The sequence below is a fragment of the Xenopus laevis genome, chromosome 3L (assembly GCF_017654675.1).
Source record: "Xenopus laevis strain J_2021 chromosome 3L, Xenopus_laevis_v10.1, whole genome shotgun sequence".
NCBI lineage: Eukaryota > Metazoa > Chordata > Amphibia > Anura > Pipidae > Xenopus > Xenopus laevis.
Genome location: NC_054375.1, coordinates 153,407,477 through 153,430,153, shown reverse-complemented (window position 1 = coordinate 153,430,153; position 22,677 = coordinate 153,407,477). Strand labels below are relative to the sequence as shown.

The 22,677-nt window shown below is 41.4% G+C and overlaps 1 protein-coding gene and 7 non-coding genes across 8 annotated transcripts; 6 read left to right on the top strand and 2 right to left on the bottom strand.

The window, feature by feature from the left end:
• Nucleotides 1-1,285: 1,285 nt before the first annotated feature.
• Nucleotides 1,286-1,357, top strand: trnap-agg. The gene has a single exon. It is a non-coding gene; the product is annotated as a tRNA-Pro (tRNA).
• A 2,163-nt stretch (nucleotides 1,358-3,520) lies between these two features.
• trnap-ugg lies at nucleotides 3,521-3,592 on the top strand. Its single transcript has one exon. It is a non-coding gene; the product is annotated as a tRNA-Pro (tRNA).
• A 2,594-nt stretch (nucleotides 3,593-6,186) lies between these two features.
• On the top strand, nucleotides 6,187-6,268 carry trnas-gcu. The gene has a single exon. It is a non-coding gene; the product is annotated as a tRNA-Ser (tRNA).
• Nucleotides 6,269-6,582: 314 nt separating this feature from the next.
• On the bottom strand, nucleotides 6,583-6,664 carry trnas-cga. Its single transcript has one exon. It is a non-coding gene; the product is annotated as a tRNA-Ser (tRNA).
• A 3,771-nt stretch (nucleotides 6,665-10,435) lies between these two features.
• On the top strand, nucleotides 10,436-10,509 carry trnat-cgu. Its single transcript has one exon. It is a non-coding gene; the product is annotated as a tRNA-Thr (tRNA).
• A 643-nt stretch (nucleotides 10,510-11,152) lies between these two features.
• Nucleotides 11,153-11,226, top strand: trnai-aau. Its single transcript has one exon. It is a non-coding gene; the product is annotated as a tRNA-Ile (tRNA).
• A 646-nt stretch (nucleotides 11,227-11,872) lies between these two features.
• On the top strand, nucleotides 11,873-11,954 carry trnas-gcu. Its single transcript has one exon. It is a non-coding gene; the product is annotated as a tRNA-Ser (tRNA).
• A 1,036-nt stretch (nucleotides 11,955-12,990) lies between these two features.
• Nucleotides 12,991-15,182, bottom strand: hes7.1.L (hairy and enhancer of split 7, gene 1 L homeolog). The gene is given in 3 exon segments (NM_001088706.1): nucleotides 12,991-13,913; nucleotides 14,718-14,813; nucleotides 15,094-15,182. Coding segments are annotated over 3 exon segments (543 nt in total). The 5' UTR covers nucleotides 15,139-15,182; the 3' UTR covers nucleotides 12,991-13,511.
• Nucleotides 15,183-22,677: the final 7,495 nt, after the last annotated feature.

Genomic DNA, 22,677 nt, shown 5'->3' with positions numbered 1-22,677 from the left:
TTAAATTCTTTTTGTACGATTCCTGCCTGTCAATTAATGGCCAGAACATTGTCTTTTTATTTTTTTCTACTAAATCCTACAATTTACATCTATGCCCAGCTTAATTTGGCACTTTGGACAAATCCACCGTCCACAAGGGGAACTATTGCGAAGATGAAAAGTTTATATAAGCTTCAGCATACTGAAATAAGAAGTCTTATTGGCCTATGTATGCAGTGTCGGACTGGCCCGGCGGGACACCGGGAAAAAACCCGGTGGGCCCCGACCCTCGTGGGCCCCCGCCGGGCCAGACCCCCTCTACCAGTATAAAAATGTAGAAAAAGGTTTCCGGCCACTTGCGCATGCGCACCGAGAAGCGCTGCTCGCGCATGCGCACCGAGAAGCGCCGCTCGCGCATGTCGGCGTTTGAGCGGCGCATACACACAGTTCGGCGCGTCACAGTAGAGGGGCGGGGGGCCCTGGACCAGCAGTCCCGGTGGGCCCCGGGCCCCCCAGTCCGACCCTGTATGTATGCCTTTAGTCCCCAACTCTGTTTAAATTTAACTGGGTTGTGGATGCCTGGTTTAGGGTTATGACTTTTGGTGCAAGCTGTCCAAGGTTCAAGTCCCCAATGAGCCCTCTGCATTTTAAACAGGCCACAACAACTCTATAGGAATTCATGTAGGTGTAAAGCCAACAAACCACTCCCATGATGCCTAAAAGCTATGGGTGCTAGAATTAAAAATCAATTATATCTGCATTGGCAGACTAAAGCTGGCCATACACATAATTAATTTTCTATATTAATGACCAAATTCAGTGCGATTCGATAAAATTGCAAAATTATTGTAAGGTCGGTGTGCCCTGAATGGTCATAATTCTGGTGATCTTTCTACTGATATTGATCATAAAAGAATTGATTAAACTGTGCAACTTAATCTGAGAACAAACAAAAGATTGGCACCACTTGCAGAATGGATTCCTGAATTCTAGGCATGGCAATGTTTTAAAGGGATTCTGTCCTGATTTTTATGGTATATTTTTGTTACTAAATTACGCTGTGTCTATTACAAGTAATTCATTCTACCATGTAAAATGTTACTCTTGAACCAATAAATGTATTTTTTAGTAAAAATATTGTTGTGTAGGCAGCCATTTCTGGTGATTGTGCTTGATCCTGTACTTTCAGAACGAGACAGTACTTCACAATGGAATTGCTTTCAGATAAACTACTGTTTCCTTCTGCATGCTCAGTTTTATACAGACAAGTAGTACAGGTGGTTTCCAATAGGCACTTGTTGTAACTGGCTCGTTGGTCTAGGGGTATGATTCTCGCTTAGGGTGCGAGAGGTCCCGGGTTCAAATCCCGGACGAGCCCAATTTTTTTTTTTGAATAACTGCAGTTTTCTTCATATTCTTGTGCGTACATTGCCACATGCTTGGCCAGTACAACAAAATCAACTAAATATGACATCAGGCCCAGCATGACTTGAATACAGGGCAATTGAATTCTAGGCATGTACATTGCTACAAAGGTGAATCCCATCAGCAGCCTACTGTAATAAACCTTTTAACCAGAAGTGCCATCCAGTTGCCTATATTGGCATTGCTTCAAAGCATATCCCAAGTGTTGGTTAGTTCTTTCAATTAAAAGACCAAGTAATTAACTCATAAGAGTTGGGTGGTTTTATGCCTGCATCCTCCCCTTTCTTCTCATTGCATATTACAGTCAAAAAAAACCTTTTTTAGTGTACTACAAAAATTCTACTCTGTGGGGTTGACAGGTGCCATCTTGTACCACTTTGGATCCTAATTGTTGAACTGGATCTTAATAGACCATGTTCAGGTGAATCAGATTGCAATGCAGGGAGGCAGGCCAATGAAGGGGGACTTGGCTTTGGGGGAGATTTTAATCTCATGGGCGATTTGAACTCCATTCTCATTACCACCTTTTTTATAATTCCATGAATTTGTGCATCCTGCACTCTAAAGTTCACCATAGAAGTTACAATTACGAACTTTCCTGGAAAAGATGTTTCCAAGAAAGATCATTTGTTTTAATACACACGTGTAGAGCTGAATGGTCAGATATACTGGTAGAAACAATATAATTCTACCCATGGCCGCCATCATGGGGCCCTATACAACAACATTTTTGGGGCCCCCTGGGTCCACCCCAGTCCCTAAACTGTCAGGGCTAGCTACAAGTTAAAAAAGATAATTGGTGACCAGGGCGCCACTATAAGTTAAAAACAAAAAAACATTGATGCCATGGCCTGCCTTATTAGTAAAAAAAATTGGGACCCCCAAGAATATTTAAAAAAATACAAGTTAAAAAATAATCGGGACACCGGAGAATATTTAAAAAAAAAAACATTGGTGGATATATAGAGTATTAAAACAATTCATTGGTGGCCATTGGTGTTTAGTAGAATCAAACTCATGGCCTCAGGACGTGAACTTCATCTCCTTTCGTGACTTCAGGTCATTTTGCCACTTCAGGACTTTTGGTCTGTTTTCGTGACTTTGGGTCTTTTCGCCGCTTTGGCTTTTTGGGATTTCGGAAGGGCTTTGCGGCTCTTTCGAAGCACAGCACAGCCAGCCCCCCCTTTAGGCCCGGACAGGGTCAGACTGGAGGGCCCGGGGCCCACCGGGGCTGCTGCCCTAGGGCCCCCCTCCAGGGCCTTCCTCAAGCCCCCCTGCCACGCTGGCGTATGTGCCGTGTCTGTGTGCGCAGCACCCTTGGTTGTCCCCACAAGAGCCGGGGACCCACCGGGTTTTTTCCCGGTGCCCCGCTGGCACAGTCCAATCCTGGGCCTACAGTTGTAACCCCTGATGGCGACCCTGATTCTACCTGTATCTGATGATTCAGCACTAACATTTGCCAATGTTCGGGTGCATTCACAGGAGCCCAAACAAAATTCCGATGTCCAAGTTGTTGCATGTCAATTATCAAATGGAGAATGTATGCCAGTCTTCTATCGGTAAGAGCGGGACAAGGTGGGTGCACCAGAAGAAGCACAATATATGTAAAAACACTTTTGGCTCTATACAGAACTAAAACATCATCTGATTATCAAGTCCTAAAAGTAAATGAAGAAAACCTAGTTTAACAAATAAAAAAAAAAATGATTATATTTAGTCATGTATTTATTGAAAAATATGATCCAATAATATATCTGTGCATGGCGAAAGTAAGTGAATCCTTAGGATTATCATATAATTCGAAGGTGACATCAGAGTAAGATGTTTTCAGTCAACGGAATGGCAATCAGGTGTAAGTGAGAGACCCTGTTTTATTCAAAGAACTGGGCTCCAGCAAAACCAGATCACACATAAAACACATTTGTGGATGTGTATCATGGCTCGAACAATGGAGGTGTCTAAGGACCTCACAAAAAGAGTTGTTGATGCCCATAAAGCTGGAAAAGGATGGATTTGGCAGTTGGATTTGTTTTATCTTTCACTATACACACATTGACTATGTTTTGTACAATAATAATATATATGTAAGACTAATCCATCTGGCTCAAATCCATCTGGCTCGTTGGTCTAGGGGTATGATTCTCGCTTTGGGTGCGAGAGGTCCCGGGTTCAAATCCCGGACGAGCCCAAGACTATGTTTTTTCTTTTTAAAAATTGCAACATCCCTCTGATTTTCTTTAGATATTCATAGGTAAGTACATTGTCAAGTGTTTGGCTAGTAAAAACCCAACTAGATAAACTATGTCATCAAATCTGCGGGACGAATTAAAAATCAAACCCAGCAGCACTTTAATTCAGAGTGATCCAAGCCTAGGCATGTGCATGGTTACCAAGCATAATAAGTAGAACAGTCTAGGGATGTCTGGACTTTTTTGAGCCAAACGAGTGGATCTCTCCCCGATATGCCCACATTGAGGTGGACGATATAGGGCTGATCCGATCGTGAGCCCTAGGGCCCAACGATCGTATCAGAATGGAGGCCATACAGGCGGTCGGACACTGGAATGGCATCAACGAAAAGATGCGGCCACAATCTGACGTGATTTTTTTGACGTGATCTGCATCTAGCCGACTTTTGGCCAGATATCAATCAAGGACGCCTGTCGGATGGCCCCACACACGGTCCAATAAGCCGCCAACTCAACCCGTGTAAGATGTAAGATGTAAGAACCTTTAGATGACAATGACAACCTATAAGAAGAAACAATCTTCCCTTTGGTTAACTGTTTGTTAGATCTTCCAATAAATAGGCCAAGTGAACTTTTATAACCGTCGGGACATTTTCTCACTGTAGTCTTTGTTCATTGCCTCCATTATGATGTGCAATCTACATAACAATTCACAACCAGTCACACAATAAAGAAACGGCATGCCGGACTCACAGCAACTTTTCCCAGGCATTTCACCATTCACTGGATTTGCAAACAAGTTGAGGAACGTTGCTCAGTCGTCATATTCTCCACCCAATATTTCCATTACCCAGGCACAAATAACCTTAACAAAACAACTGTTTCTCCTTATTTACAGGCTTACGATGTGCTTGTCCTTTCTTTCTTTCTACACAAAGAGTCCATTGAGTAGAAGAGTTTGTAGATGGACACACTGAAAGAAAGTTGATAAGGAGCAACACAAAGGTTTTTTATTTCAAATATTGTGGATATCATCCAGGTAAAGTCATGACCACAGCCATTTTTAAAGGGTTGTTCCCTTGAGTACTAATGTCTTATATACACACAGAACGCAAACATCCGGGTTAGCTACTGACCACCAGGGGTGGGGGATCAGGGGTTAGGGGGTAAAGGGGGCCTGGCTAATCAGACAAGTGCAGCACAGCCAGGGAACCCTTAAAAGTGGAAATGCTTAGGCCTGGGATGACTGTCCCCCCTTGCGTCACCCTGATGACGTCCCTGGCTATGACTGTGGGAAAGAAAGTACAGCAGAAACCAGTGCCAGGCCATGCTGGGCAGGCACCCTAGGCAGGCCCGGCAGTCGCGGCACCTGCGTGAATTTGCGCGCGCACGCGCGCTAGCGTGTGCATGCGTGAAAGAGCAAAGAAGTGAGGAGAAAGTCTGGCAGAGAAGGGAACCGGACTTGGGGTAGGCGACAGAGGAGGTATGTGCCTGGCGCCCTCCCAGCTTTGCGCCCTAGGCACGTGGCTACTCTGCCTACCCCTAGTTCCGGCCCTGGCAGAAACAGTGGTTATAAAAGCCTCCATAGACATATTGAAATCTCCTGACAAGTATTTGTGCCAAATTTCCAGGGTCCAGGTAAACTAGACTAGAGCAGAATATGCATACACAGATTTGGGTGATCTTTATTAAAATACTTAGCCTAGAGTCCTGCAACGGGTCGGGTACCCGCGGGTACCAGCGGGTTACCCGCAAAAACCTGCAGTACCATGCAGGTTTTTCGTTGAAGTTCAAGGTGCGGGTTTACCCGCAGGTCGGCGGTTCTGCGGGTTTGCGGGTTGCGGGTCGGGCTGCGGGTCTTCTCAATATCAATATTTGCTCCTTTTTTGTGGTCATGTCCACTTCCGATGATGTCATTTCCGGCACACAATGACAGCACTTCCGGTTTACCCCCTTTTTTCTGATCATATCTACTTCTGATTATGTCACTTCCGGTTTATAATGACAGCACTTCCTGATTCTTGATGGTCAGTGGGTCGCGGGTCCGGGTTGCAGAGAAGGTACTTGCGGGTCGGGTTGCGGGTCCAAGAGGGTAAGAATGCGGGTTGCAGGTGCGGGTTGCGGGTGCGGGTTGCGGATTGCAGGTTGCGGGTACGGGTCGGGTTCGGGTCCCAAAAAATGGACCCGCGCAGGACTCTAACTTAGCCTTTAAGACTTATCCTTGTGACTTTGATTAGCCATCAGCTAAATTAGTGGATGACAGCATTAGATACATTAGATAGCTTTAATAAGGGGTTGGATGGTGTTTAGCAAGTGAGGGAATACAGGGATATGGGAGATAGCTCATAGTACAAGTTGATCCAGGGACTGGTCCCATTGCCATTTTGGAGTCAGGAAGGAATTTTTTCCCCCTCTGAAGCAAATTAGAGAGGCTTCAGATGGGTTTTTTTTTGCCTTCCTCTGGATCAACTGGCAGTTAGGCAGATATAATTAAAATTAAAAAAAGGTTGAACTTGATGGACGTGTGTCTTTTTTCAACCTTACTTACTATGTTACAGCATGATGTCAGTGTCACGAAATTATAATAACTGTAGACGAGGTGGCCGAGTGGTTAAGGCGATGGACTGCTAATCCATTGTGCTCTGCACGCATGGGTTCGAATCCCATCCTCGTCGCAGTTTTCTTTGCAAGAGTTTATACATTGTCATGGTAAAGAGACAGTGCCCAAAGGGCTCTGTATAAACAACCCCTCCATGCATTTCTGTTTATTTCAAAGAGATGATGGATATCACCTCTTTATCCCCTTGGATTCCTAAAGTAGTGCTGTCCAACGGGAGACCTGTAGGTCAGATATGGCCCTACATAAGTTATCCATATACTTCTTTGCATACATTTTAATATAATATGGCTCTCAAAGTGTACTATGAAAAATAACATGCTTTACATTGAGAATGTTACACTGCTCTGATGCAAGTTTTAAAAAGTTTGCCGCTGTGAACAGGATTCGAACCTGTGCAGGGAAACCCCATTGGATTTCGAGTCCAACGCCTTAACCACTCGGCCATCACAGCCACATGTATTGCAACTGCATCTTAAGGGCTTAATTACTTTACTGAAGTATAGACTCTTCATATTGTATCATTTTCTGCTAGAATTTTTCTTCTTTCCAAAAGGCAAAAAAAAAAGGATACAATAAGGGGCCTTAGATGGGTAAAGTGTCTGTATCATAAAGTGAAGATCCTGAGTTCATAATGTATGTACAGTATGTATACAGTGGAACCTCAATTTTCCATCCCCTGATTTTAGGTTACCCCTCATTTTACATTGTTGTTTTGTTGTCCCACTTTTATTATGCATAATACATTTCCCTGATTTTACATTTTCCTGGATTTTACACCATTTTTTCTGATCCTATGAAAAACTTAAAATGGGGGTTCTATTGAATATAACTTTTTATATAGTGCTACTGGGATACACAGGAACATATGGGGGGACAAGTGAGGAAATTAAGTGAGAAGCAGGAGAATGAAAGGCTTTGAATATTAGCAGTAGGATTTTGTATGCTATCCACTTCAAGGGATGCCATGATAGGGATTTTACCTTCTTAGGAGAATGTTTTATTCATATAATTTATATTTGAGGCCAAATTAATATATAAGGTGTCCCGAAGAGGGACATCAGCAGTCCTTTTTAAAGTATCCATAAATTGTACCCTCTTCTGTACAGCACATTATAAATCCCAGTACCTTTAGGGCATTACTGGAATATTTTATGGTTAGAAATATAGGCAAGTGGTGGGAGATTTTTAAAATTTTAAAAGTTTTCAACTAGTACAGGGAGAGTAATCAAATGATACAAAAGTTTTGGAAAATCAGCATTGATTTTATATTTGAATATCTGATGATTTTGACATTAAAATAAAAGTCTCTAGAGGAAGATGTTAAATAGCAGGGGGGAAAGGGGTCAACCTAGTCTGCTTCCTTTGAAAATATGAAAAATGGTAGAAATGTCACCAGCCATCTCATCTAAGTTGTGGAAGCACTGTATAAATGTTTGATTCATTTTATAAAATGCATCTAAGCTGTTATTTAATTTGCCCCATAATAATAATAATCAAACGTTTTTTCCTGCATCTATGCTAATTAAAATAGAAGGGACTATGTGCTTTCTGGCAAATGCAATTACTGCTAAGATAGTTCTGTTTTTTAAAAAACATTTTGTTCACTTGAACTGTTGCCAGAATTTTGGTTAAATTATTTATATCTTGGTTAATCAGGGAAATTTGTCTAAGTGATGAGGATGGCCTTACATATTTATTATTTTATATGTTATTTATTATATATTAGTCTTTTTTAAGGATTTAACAGTGTCCAGGATGTCTTGAATTGCATTTTTAAATTAAAAGTCTACAATTGAGCAGGATTAATAAGTGGAAATGAAATTTCATGAAACAATTATAACCTTTCATTCTTACATAAATAATGTATTTTATTGCCTTCCTTCCTTTTAACAATTCTGGTTAAATATTTGTCTCACTAAAAAATTCTTCCTTTAGGTGTGATCAAGAATTGTATTAAATAAGCACAGGGATAGGTATAGCAAATGTATCGGAGCTCACCCTTCTTGATAGCGGAGCGTCTCTCCCCTCGATAGCAGCTCTCACGGGATCCTCCTCACCTCGTTCAGGAGGTAACTATAATTCACAGATTTACCCCGCTATACGGCGCTAATCGAAGGAATCACAAGAGACGTTTTAGCTCAATGTTCTTGCGGCTTTATTTGGCACATCTAGTGAACTTGTGGCAGTGGGTTGGTGAGGAAACCTACGCATTTCGTTCCTTCTCTCCTGGCACTTCGTCACATATCCTTCTGAAGGTGGCAAGTCACATATATAACAATGGGTACTAGAATGCTGCCTTGCTTTGGGTGTGGGAGGTCCGTTATTCAAAACCAGGGGATTGTAAAGACATCACAATATGCAAATAATGTATTCTTCCATTTTAAATAAATTCATGTGTTTTTGTTTTTTTTGGTGTGTTTGCAGCCTTACTTGTTCATATTGTGTTTTGCAGAAAGTTTTTTCTGGCAGCTTCCGCCTCAGCTATTCATTTCTTATTTCCCTGTCAAATAAGATAGAGCTCCTCCTTTTTCTTTTGCCTGAGGTCATAGTGTACCAACAGTTGCATCTAGGGCCTTTGGTGGCCTCTGTATCTCACATGCTCTCTACATTCAAACACACTTACTTCCAGACACTTTTGTCCACTCAGTGTACTGTAGGGCATTTGCCTTTAAAGGTTTTTTTTGCCAGGTATAACTAGCACTGATCACAATGGGTAATTACATAATAATTTATTTAGGTGATTTTATTGCGTATTTTGAGATTGAAGAACCTTTGGAAGATAAGTGAATGACCTCTGGACAAACCTAAAACAGCTACATTGTCCATGCAAGGAACCAAAGTAATAAAGACCCATGGCTTCTCTTCATGGGGCAGATTTACTAAAGAGTGAAGTGGCTAACGCTAGCGACTTATCACCAGCATTGCCACCTGCAGGGACATCGCCAATTCACTAACAGGCACAGGCACCAATTCGCTAGCTAACAGGATCGTTGCTCGCGTTTAACACACTCTATCGCCATGCGACTTTTTTCTCTGGCGAATGATGGTTACTTCCCAAATTCAGATTTTACTGAACGTTAACTCTTTCGCCACAGTTGACTTCACCACCTCAGACCAGGTGAAGTGCTTAAAAGAAGCCAGATCTTCCTCGATCTTCTGTCACTTACATCATATCCTGTGTGCCGAAAATGATCCAAGTTCAAAACACGCTGAAGCAGAATTTCCTGCAAAAGTCCTGACTTGAACTTTTTTTGGGTAACCGGTTTTCTCCAGACATTTCATAACATATGGAACATTCATTTTACAGTGGGCTCATGTGTAGGGCATTATATTAACTCTCTTGTCTTTATTAAGGTTCCCTGGAAATGTATTTGAAAAAATGGTAACTTCAAGCATTTGCACCAACATTTGTAATAAAGACGTCCATACAACTTTAAATTGCCCACCGTATGCAAATTGACTTAAGCGCGAGATCACTTGCAAATTTTTGCTAGGCACAAACGAATGCTAGCGCATCTTTGCTATGAAATGCTCGCACTGCCGAAGTAACACTAGCAAAAAGTCACCATCGTTCAGCGCCCAGGGAGCAACTTCGCATGGTGGTAGCGAATTTGCGCCTGGCAAACTGGTACAAGTTGTGTTATGCGGTCGCTAGGGACAATTCGCCCTTTAGTAAATCTGCCCCCATGTGCGAAGAAAAGACCCTGCAGAGTGATGCATTCCAAAGTGGCCAGACTCACTTTTAGTTAGAGCTCACTGGAGAGTTGACTTATTTTCTTCCACTTCAGCTCATACTACATGGTTGTAGTGGTGGCTTAGTTGATTAAAACGTCTATCTAACAAACAAGAGACATGACAAATTCAAGAAACATAATTTAGCCTTTATACAAACAAGCGGTCTCTCCCCAACATCACCCAACTTGAGATGGACGATATTGGGCCCTAGGGACCAATGATTGGATCCCAACATGGAGAATACAGGCAGTTGGATCGAGGGCTGCGTCAACGAACTGGTGCCGTCCTCGATCTGAGGAGATTTTTAACCCTGCCGATTGATATCTGGCCCCATACACTGCCCAATAAACTACAGACTTAATCTTCTGGCAGCTTACATCTGCCTGTGTATGGGGACCTTTACCTAATCTTTCCATTGTAAGATCTAACCAAAGATATCTTTGAGAAGGACATGTTGGGAGAATTGGCTACATTCCAGACAGTGGTAGGCGCTGTGGCTTAGTTGGTTAAAGCGCCTGTCTCGTAAACAGGAGATCCTGAGTTCGAATCTCAGCAGGGCCTTTGTTTAAGAGCTTACACATGAGTACTCCTTTATGTTTTTAATTGGTTTTAATTATGAACGAGGCATGGTTTTGAATACTAATACTTTTTATACATTTAATCAACTTATATTACTTATGGGCTCTTAGTCAGGGGTTAAGTCCCTGTTTTAGGTGAAGACATAATTTTAGAATCAACAGCAGAAATGAGGGCACCCTAAAGCTGTTAGTATAGGCAAAACAGTTGCAATTTCTTTTACTATTATTAGTATGCACTTTGTTCATTGTGGTTAATGGAAATAAGAAAAGGTTTTTCACACAGTGGAAAAAAATAAATAAACTTGTTTGTTACATATCTGCAGAGAACATTTCCAATTAGTATACCCACCTCGTCAGAATAACCCGAGGTCAGATCTAAGATGTTTATTTTGGTTACTTGTTTATGCCTATTTACTATTCTGTACTTATTATTGAATAAATCCAAGCACCTAGAGAATGTAATTGAATCCCACATAACCAAATTCCCCAACAATAGGCAAATTAGTGCCATTAGGATGAGCTGCACAAGCACAGTGAAGGCCTTGGGATTCCACCAAATACTTTGTGGTGGATTCAGTATTTTAGAGAAACAAAGGAAAAGTTGAATTAGAGAGCAATCATCATTTGGCGCTGTGGCTTAGATGGTTAAAGCGCCTGTCTAATAAACAGGAGATCCTGAGTTTGAATCTCAGCAGCGCCTTTTTTTTTCACTGTTCCGATATCTGATTTTGTTGGTTATGGAGTCACTTTCTGCATGCCATTGTGCATGGTGTTAATAATAGCATTAATGCAAGATTCACTTGATGCTAGTCCATTGAGGCTATTGAAATCCCATTTCGAGGCACTGGGTAATGAGGCAGTTAGATGACTGGCAGTTAGAGAGCCTAGTCTTGAAAAGAGATCAAGGGAGGCTGGTCCTTGGTTTGTGCATCCTATCAGATCTGCCACATTGTGAGGAAGCTGTCAGTGTGACCTCAGGAATGGCAGTTCTAGATGGGAGCAGCAATGCTACAAGGTGATACTTGGTCTTAATTACAGGACCTCCCTAAGACTTCCAAATGACTTGTAGACTCTGCAAGCTATGTATTTCTAAATGGTCCAAAAAACGAGCATCAAAAGCCCCTTGTCCTGTAACTAAGACCCAGTATCACCTCGTAGCCCTGCTACCCAAGTTCCTGACAAGTGCATGTGCCAAACTGCCAAGACTCATGTAAACCAGATCAAGTTATACATATACAGGTGTGGGAGGGCTGTAGTAAAATACTTACACTTTGTAACTTTTATTAGCCACCAGATAACTTGTGAGCAGCCCTGCGATATAGATGTTAAATAAACTTCTCACGGGAGACGAGGTGGCCGAGTGGTTAAGGCGATGGACTGCTAATCCATTGTGCTCTGCACGCGTGGGTTCGAATCCCATCCTCGTCGTTAAGTTTTTCTTTCTATGAGGTATAGTAGGGAGAGATGGTGCCTATGGTAACAGTGGGATAATAGTCTCTGGGAAGGGAGTAGTGTGACTGTGGGATAGCAGGTATAGTAGGGAGAGATGGTGCCTATAGTAACAGTGGATAATAGTCTCTGGGAAGGGAGTGTGACTGTGGGATAGCAGGTATAGTAGGGAGAGATGGTGCCTATAGTAACAGTGGATAATAGTCTCTGGGAAGGGAGTGTGACTGTGGGATAGCAGGTATAGTAGGGAGAGATGGTGCCTATAGTAACAGTGGGATAATAGTCTCTGGGAAGGGAGTGTGACTGTGGGATAGCAGGTATAGTAGGGAGAGATGGTGTCTATAGTAACAATGGATAATAGTCTCTGGGAAGGGAGTGTGACTGTGGGATAGCAGGTATAGTAGGGAGAGATGGTGCCTATAGTAACAGTGGATAATAGTCTCTGGGAAGGGAGTGTGACTGTGGGATAGCAGGTATAATAGGGAGAGATGGTGCCTATAGTAACAGTGGATAATAGTCTCTGGGAAGGGAGTGTGACTGTGGGATAGCAGGTGTAGTAGGGAGAGATGGTGTCTATAGTAACAGTGGATAATAGTCTCTGGGAAGGGAGTGTGACTGTGGGATAGCAGGTATAGTAGGGAGAGATGGTGCCTATAGTAACAGTGGGATAATAATCTTAGGGAAGGCACTATTGCTGTAGGATAGCAGGTATAGCCATTACAGAGTGACTAGAAGCAGTGGGGATAATAACCTTTTTATCATTTAGCAATATATATATATACACACACACAGACCCTTAGATTTTCCAGCAATATACACTATATTATTCCTGAATAAAAGATTATACGGGTTGTCTGTTTATTGAATAAATAGAGATTTTTAGGACATTGTAAACTTGTATTTGACGTGAATAATGAGCTGCACCAAGTTGATGCCTTTGCTCCAACTGAGACAGAGGAAGGTGCACGTTGGCCATACAAGCAGCAGATAAAAGATTAAATGGTACAGACACTGATTCAAGTAAAGTTTTATTTACAGGAGGAAAACAATATTGTAAGGATAGTGAGATAGGAATAAATATACATATACTATATACATAAAGTGTAAGAAACGCTGATCCCATTCTCAGAAGTTTTTATGTAAAATGCATAATTTGGGCATAACTGCTCCTTTTCAGGACTCCTTCCACTCTGTGCCTGCGTGATACAAGCTACAGATCCAAAATACTCCATAATCTATACATTATATACATGATATACTGAGGGACATGGAAGTCTCCCATGTACATGTATGGAATGTGCTCAAATGGTGCTTCAGTAAAATAAAAGTCCAGGTCCAAACTCTTATATTTACACTGTATATACATGCACAGATACATTGTATCTCAAGAGCTTTGGGTTCTGCTAAATAGTTCTGCAGATTTTCATGCCATAGACAAAATGTCCCTTCCATAGCATTCAAGGTGCCTGAAAACCCTGGGGAACCCATAATTCTAGCCTGGTGGCTCTTCTTGCACCCTTCAAAGATTAAAAGTCATCATACCCAGGGTCTCCAGGTCTTGAAGCTTTGGTAAGTGAAATGACTGTCAACCAGAGTCTTTGTAGGGCTGATGGAGATGCTGTTGGACACTAAATGCGGTGCTGAGTCTTGGTAGCTAAGGGAAGGTACGTGTTTTGTCAATGGAGCACAGTTGGGACTCCAGGCGTCAGAAGGTGACTTGCAGGAGGACATCTGGTGGGAGAGCAGCTCCTTGGTCACACCATTCATGTCAGGTTTGGAGTTCATGAAATGCAAGGTCGTCTCCAGGCAATGCTGGAACCCCGATTGGTATTCTTTATCCACCGCTTCCCTATCCAGTGGGAGAAGTTTCCTGGACTGGAGAAACTGGACCGTGCACTCCAGAATCTCAGCCTTCTCCACTTTTGGATTCTTAAGTTTCTGCCAAAAAACAAGGAAAACATATTTAATAAAAATGATCAAGGCTATTCAACATTCATGATCAGCCCCTTTGTGGTTTGCCCCCTGTCACTGCCAGATCAGGACATTAGATATGCAAATTAAACCAAAAAATGCGCATTCCAGAAGGAACTGCCCATCAATACACATTGTGCTGGCCTAGTTATTATTTACCATACATCTAATATAGACCCCACCCAATAGATGAGCTTATCCCTCAAGTGGAATTACACACTGTATCTATAACAAAGAATTCTCCACCATGTTTATACCATGAAACCAATGTAAAAAGGTTTATGCAAATAATGGTCGGAAAGATTAATAATGATTGAAGCCCATTTACAGCTGAGGCTTAATTGCACTTTATATAGTTATACAGACTATTATTTTATTATGGGTTCTAGTCCCCATACTTTCTTCTTTCCTTGGCTCTGACTCTAAAAGCGAGGCTGCAGCAAATGGACTACATTGTTTCAGCAGTCTGAAGCAGCAGTGCAGATATTATAAACAAACAGAAATGGAAAAAAAACATATCCTGCATTCAACCAAGAAGTACAATTAGAAGTAACTTTTTGGATGGAGTCCCCCTTTAAACCATAAGTATTCTCATTGGGAAAGAAAAAGTTATAGTGCAATGAAAACCCAGTCAGACTGCTGACAGTTAGAGGCAGTAAAGGAGCCCATTGCCATAAGAGTAATTCATACAACACAGCTTTATTTCCCCTTTAACTATTGAATAAATACTAGGGGTCTAGGGCACAAAGATGATCCCAAGCAGATCCTCACCTCACTTTTCAGGGTTTGAAATAGGAAAATTCTCAGCTTCTCCAGGCTGTTATTTATCCTCTCCCTCCGCCTTTTCTCCACCAACGGCTTTAATAGCTGCGAAATAATGACAAAATTGTGTTCATTAAACGTCAGTTTGACAATAATCAACATTATGCAATGGTAGATACATTAGACGGATCTAAGAAATGTACGAAAGACCATCCTCGTGGTTTCTCTTGTGAAACGGCTGCAAATAAAGCAGATAATTTGGCCTTTAACCAATGCAGCTCAGTGCAAGGTGGCAGTCAGAAAATGTGGCAGTCAAAAATGCCCTGTCAATTATCTATGCGCCAAGCTCTCTGTCTCTATCATTGTATAATGAGCGGGTATTTACCTTTCTATGGGTTTCCATGGGTTTGACTTCACTTGTTCCCTTCATGGTAAGATGATGATGATGATGAAGAAGAAGATGCTCTAGGGAAGAACTTGTCCCCTCTGTACAGGAATGTGACTGACTGCTGACACACAGCACTGTTATATAGAGAGAAAGAGGGCAGCACAAAGGGTGATGGGGAGCCAATCAAAAGAGAGCAGCCTTTCATCCGCAGCCAATCAGGGAGGAGTCACCTTCCCTATTTACCAAACCTTATTTGCATTAAGCATGAGGCATGGGCTGTTGGCTGAATGGATTAATTTACAAAGGACTCTGAATGTGGGGGGGGGGTAAGTATTCAAATTAACCCCTGTGCATCACAACAGCCCCCCCCCCCCCGGCTCTAGGCTAATGGGCAAATAATTTAACACATTACTTTTCACTTATACAAATGTCACTGCATCAAAAAATGTTTGTAAAGTGCCGCAGAACTGCCTTGTGCTTTATTCATTAATGATGATGATGTATAAATAAAGCAATATATTGTACACACACACACACACACACACACACACACACACACACACATATATATATATATATATATATATATATATATATATATATATATATATATATCCTTTCTCTTCCAGTTTGTTGTCATTTACCCACAAGGGACCCCATTAGGCTTTCTGCCTGTCAGCTAATGTTCCTGCATAAAGTTTCCATGTATTGATTGTATGATCCATCTGCCACCCAAAGTATAATTGTTCCATTCCATATATTGAACTTAGCATGAGATTTGGGGTGAGTGCTTATTTGTGCCCTGGGGACCCCTGGAACTATAGCAGGGTGACACCCCAATGTTTCTATATATCTGTAACCTTGTTATGAGTTAAGGGGGCCCAGTCTGAAGGCCAGTTAGGGGGAGATTTGGGGTGAGTGCTTATTTGTGTCCTGGGTACCCCTGGAACTATAGCAGGGTGACTGTTACCCCAATGTTTCTATATATCTGTAACCTTGTTATGAGCTAAGGGGGCCCAGTCTGAAGGTCAGTTAGGGGGAGATTTGGGGTGAGTGTTTATTTGTACCCTAAGTACCCCTGGAACTATAGCAGGGTGACTGTTACCCCAATGTTTCTATATATCTGTAACCTTGTTATGAGCTAATGGGCCCTGTCTGAAGGTCAGTTAGGGGGATATTTGGGGTGAGTGTTTATTTGTACCCTGGGTACCCCTGGAACTATAGCAGGGTGACACCCCAATGTTTCTATATATCTGTAACCTTGTTATGAGCTAAGGGGACCCAGTCTGAAGGCCAGTTAGGGTGAGATTTGGGGTGAGTGTTTATTTGTGTCCTGGGTACCCCATGAACTATAGCAGAGTGACTGTTACCCCAATGTTTCTATATATCTGTAACCTTGTTATGAGCTAAGGGGGCCCAGCCTGAAGGTGAGTTAGGGGAGATTTGGGGTGAGTGTTTATTTGTACCCTGGGTACCCCTGGAACTATAGCAGGGTGACACCCCAATGTTTCTATATATCTGTAACCTTGTTATGAGCTAAGGGGGCCCAGTCTGAAGGTCAGTTAGGGGGAGATTTGGGGTGAGAGCTTATTTGTAACCTTGTTATGAGCAAATGGGATCAAAATGAGCCAAATGCTGGACTCAAGGATGGAGGGTGCAATTTTGTTTGGGGAGATCAACATCATAAGACTTTCCACCATACAACATATAATTATGTATGAATATATAGCAGTTGGCCTTTGGGGGGGAACTAAGCCTTCATTATTCTCTACCTTTGTTTTATCAGCACAGATATTCTTGGAACCAGAGATAACTGATGCAATACTCCATTGATATAGCTGTAGCCTCACTAAGGGATACAGTGGTCCCTGACCTCAAAGAGGGGTGACCCCAATCAGTGTGAGAACCTCTGCTCTTTGGACAATAATCTCCAAGCTAAAAAATACTTAGAGAAGGAATGTCCTGTGACTTCCCATGTCACCAGTGCAAATATTTCCTTCTCTTGGGACATTCACGTTGGAGATGGAGAAAGTCACTCGGATGAGACCAGGCCAAGGGGCACTTCCTTCTTGGGGGTTTGTAATCTGCTGTTTCTATGGATCCCTAAACCCAAGTGATTGACTCTCTTTAGAGGGGGAAATTGGAATTAAGGAGCCTTGAATATTTAAGAAGCTGCTGGGCGAAAAGGGAGACAAGATTTGAAATCTTTCAGGAGCAGAATCAGAGGAGCATAAAGGGCCCCACAGATAAAACGGATTAAGAGGATAAACCCAAATGAAACCCCTTTATGGTGGGCTTAGAGATGTGGACAATGGAACTGAGGCATGTTCCACCTTTTAACTTTTGACTCCTTGGTATCCAAATGCAAATATTCCAAGAGGCAAATCCTGTTAAGAGCAGGAGCCAGAAGTGGGATATGAGGGTATTTAGCTTGGCATTAGGGAATAAGGATTCCAGAGATAAAAGATTCCTCCAACAAATCCTCCCTGCAACATGTTGGCAGCTAAACGCTACTGATACATCACTTTGATTGTAAGCTCTTGTGTGCATGCTCCTCAAATCATCTGATCCCTAGTGTGAAATAAAATATTGTAACACAGTCATTTGCAACAATGAGGATGATGAGGATACAATTGATACTGTTTGCTATGCCTCGATCATATCTACTATATATATATCTATATCTGTCTCTTCCATCTATCTGATATCTTTGCTCTATCTATCTATCTATCTATCTATCTCTATCTATCATATATCTATCTATTATCTATAACTATCTATCTATCTATCTATCTATTATCTATCTATCATCTATCTATCTATCTATCATCTATCTATCTATCTATCTATCTATCTATCTATCTATTTGTCTATCTATCTATCTGTCAATCATCAATCATCTATCAGCTATTTGTCTATCTATCATCTTTCTATCTGTCTACTATCTTTCTATCCATCTACCTTTATATCTATCATCTATCATCTATCATCTATCCATCTATCATCTATCTATCTATCTATCTATCTATTATCTACATATTATCTATCTATCTATCTATCTATCTCTCTAACTATCTGTCTATCACTATCGATCAATCTATCGCTTCATTTTCAGATCATCACTCAGTTGCATAGAGGAGCCAGTGGTTGTTTGGGGGGTCGAGGATATTATTAAATTGCACAGTAGTCTGTAGGTGGCACCTGGTAATGACTATTTAGGCCTATTAAGGTAATTAGGGTGATGGACTTTGCATTCATAGCATTTGGAAGGGGTCCTAACTTTTGCATATGCCACAATTGCTATTTTCTTTGTTCCTATGTTTTGTAACTGAGTATTATCATTTGTGTTTTTATCTGACTTACACAAGTCCCTCATAGTGAGATTTGCCCAGGGGTGCACAAGTCTTCAACTGTATATTATTTATCTGCCAGTATATCTGTTATATGTATTCTATAATTTCACTCACTATAGATCTGTCTGTCTGTCTATCTCTCTGTCTGTTGATTTGAGAGTCTGTTTATCAGTTTGTGAGTCTCTTTCTAGAATCCATCAATCAATAAATCAGTCAAGTTACAGGTTTGTCTTCTCTCTGCTTTTAGGCATTCTATTGATGGTCAATGATAGATATAAATATAATAATTACCCATAAATAGATAGATGATTTACGGATGGATGGATAGAGATAAATAATGATAGAGAGAGAGAGAGAGAGAGAGAGAGAGAGATAATAGATATTTAGATATAGATAGATAGATATAGATAGATAGATAGATAGATAGATAGATAGATAGATAGATAGATAGATAGATAGATATTTAGAGAGAGAGAGAGAGAGAGAGAGAGAGAGAGAGAGAGAGAGATAATAGATATTTAGATATAGATAGATAGATATAGATAGATAATAGATAGATAGATAGATAGATAGATAGATAGATAGATATTTAGAGAGATAGAGAGAGAGAGAGAGAGAGAGAGAGAGAGAGAGAGAGAGAGAGAGAGAGAGAGAGAGGGAGGGAGTTAATAGATATTTAGATAGATGATAGATAGATAATAGATAGATAGATAGATAGATAGATAGATAGATAGATAGATAGATAGATAGATAGATAGATAATAGATAGATAGATAGATAGATAGAGCAAAGATATCAGATAGATAGAAGAGACAGATATAGATATATAGTAGATATGATCGAGGCATAGTAGATAGATAGAGGGAAGGGTTAGTAGTCTTTCAGGAATCAGTCTGTAGCTTTACTCCATTTCTTTCTATTGTCCTATGGAATAAGTCAGTGGTGGTACAACTGGCAGTTGCAGAAGGGAATCAGATGGAATCAGAGGGAAGGGGCTACTAAGGGGGGAAGCAATGGAGGGAAAGTTGCACAGACATCAAACAGATTGTGCCATTGAGGGATTAGGTTTGGGCCACTGAGGCAGAAACGTATGTGAGGTCTGAGGAGGGCAGATTTTCCACATGAATGGGACAGGGAGGCCTGGCAGGTGGGTACGAGGGAACAATAGGTGCTCTGGGAAGGGGCAGTGCCTGAGAGGCAGGGGGTAAACAAGCAGTAAGTCACCAGCAGAAGGGAATTAGAGGTTTCCAGGCGAGAGGGAGGGATCCAATTTAAGAGAAGAGAAGGGGGAATAATCAGCCCGGCCTCACTAATTACCTACACACCAGGACTCAGGCCCCAGTGACTGTCATACAGTCTGCACCCTACATTATAAATTAATTGAGCAACGGGCTGAATGTGACAGACATGTGTTTATTCAGCTTCAGCTACTGGGAAACTATAATACTGGCAGCCCTAGCTTTCTCCATGTATTGCCCCTATTCTCTTACCAATAATATCATACAAGTCATTCTCAGGTGTAATAGTGATGCAATGGGAAGCCAACAGACTCCAAAATGGCCTTCAGCTATCATAGGCTGCTGGGAGTTATAGTCCAACAGCAATAAACTCAGGGCACCAATTATTGATGCAGATAACGGTATTTTCAATTTTGCAGCTGGTCTAATTTATTTTGTATTGTGGCTAAAAAGGCAGACTATTTGCTTCCAATAAGGATTAATTATATCTTAGTTGGGATCAAGTACAAGTGACTGTTTTATTATTACACAGAAAAAGGAAATCATTTTTAAAAATTGGGATTATTTGGATAAAATGGAGTCTATGGGAGACGGCCTTTCAGTGATTCGGAGTCTGGATAAGGGGTTTCTTGATTACAGATCCCATATCTATATATATATATATGTATACACATACATACATACAGGTATGGGATCTGTTATCCAGGGAGCTTCAAATTATGGAAAGGCCGTCTCCCATAGACTCCATTTTATCCAAATAATTCAAATTTTTAAAAATGATTTCCTTTTTCTCTATATTAATAAAACAGTAGCTTGTACTTGATCCAAACTAAGATATAATTAATTGGGGGGGGGCAAAACAAGTCTATTGGGTTTATTTAATTTAGGAATTAATTATGGAAAGTCCGTCTCCCATAGACTCCATTTTATCCAAATAATTCAAATTTTTAAAAATGATTTCCCTTTTCTCTATAATAATAACACAGTACCTTGTACTTGATCCCAACTAAGATATAATTAATTGGGGGGCAAAACAAGTCTATTGGGTTTATTTAATTTTTAAATGTTTTTATTTTAGTACACTTAAGGTATGGAGATCCAAATTTCAGAAAGATCCATTATCTGGAAAAGCCTGGGTCCCAAACATTCCTATAGGATAACATTGTGTGAACATGGATGGGTTTTTGTTATGGGACTAAATGACTTGACTCACTATAACTGCTAATGGCTTCAGAGGCAGGTCGGTCCCATTCAATTGGTAATCGTGTCCCTTTCATTTGCATTGGGGCCCCTTTGTATGGCAAATGACCAGCTAATGTCTCATAACAAGGTGGAGCAACTCTGAACCCCCCACCCCCGCCCAAGCACTTTCCCTGCCTGGGCACAAGCTCTTTTCATTTGTAAAGAGCCCATTGAATGGAAGATGGTTCGGGAACAAAAGGGCAGGCAGGGGGGCTTCAGAGACCCTCACACATTTCAATAACAGGGTGCCAGGATGGGATTAGGCTTCATAGGGTAATGGCGGGTGGATCAGTGCAGGCTGTTTTACCTTTAATTGGCTTATTACTTTATCTGTCATTGATCTAACTTAGCCTTAATGTGAAATGAATAAAGTGCTATTATCATAATATCTATTAGGGCCCCTTATTGCATCCTGTAAGACCCATGCGCTTACCTGCAGCACCTGGGGAAATGGCTTCTGCAGCCTGAGCTCTGTACCCTGCTCCATTATAAGGTGTCATTGCTCTATCTTAGCCGTAATGTGTTATTAATAATGTTATATTATCACTATATCATGCTGGAAGCCATTAGGGCCACTTAATGTATCTTGTAGGGCCCATGCACTTACCTGCAGCACCTGGGGAAATGGCTTCTGCAGCCTGAGCTCTTTACCCTGCTCCATTATAAGGTAAAGAGCATGGCACAGTCAGGCACAATGCAGCCCTGGTTTTAACGTTCATGTATCACCAGGTGCCCATTAGCTCTTCCTCAGTTGCTTATCCAATGTTGTAGATTCCATGGGGGTAAGGGGTCCAAATGCACCCGGACCCACCTTCCATGGGGCCCACCAAGAAACTGACTGTATTCATGGAAAAAGGTGCTTACAGTGGGCAAGGAATCTTTGTATCAACTTTGCCCTTTACACCCTATTCCATGCTTCATAAGTAAAACCCAGAGTCATCAATATTCTCATACAGTTGTAACTCCTATAGAAAGAGGAGACCCAGACTTCACTAGGTGGGTATAGGATTGATGGGGTCGGCACACTCTAAAAGCCCTAATGAAGTTTTGGGTGAAGCAGCAGAACTATACAAAGAACCCCAAAGCCCTTGTTGGGGGAATATTATTCTCCCATCCATCCATGCACTTTCTTTTACCTTCGGGAGGACCCCCCGCCTGTTGTGTTGTTTGGAAAACATCTGCTTTTCAGCAAGTTCATTGCAAGTGAATAAGCCGTGTGCCGCCCGGCCCTGATGTTCCACCTTGTTATGAGACATTAGCTGCTCATTTGTCCGACAAAAGACCTACGATGGGTGGAAGGCGACTCATTAGCACAGAAGTCTTTCCATTACTTATCAGTAATACAAGTGACATTATGTGAAAATCTATGTCTCCTCCCCCCCAGCCAACACCCTCAACTGTCAGCTCCTTAGGCCTAGATCTCACCATACACTCAGACATCTGCTTAGTTGGCCAGGTCGACCAGTAAGAGCATGAGAGCCAACTATAACAGGAGCCGTTCAACTTGTTGTTCTGTGATACCACACTGTTAAAATTTATCTCCTAGGTAATTTAAAAGGGACACATAACCCCTAGTATAGCAACTGCTCATACTGATGAACTGAGCACTTCTGCATTAAACATTTGTTTATGTTACTGATGCAAAAAGTATCTCCTGATGCTGCTCTGCTTGGCTCCATCTCTTCCGTCCCATAGAGCAACAGAACTGAGCGGAGAAGCAGAGGAAATAGAAACCAAAGCATTGTGGT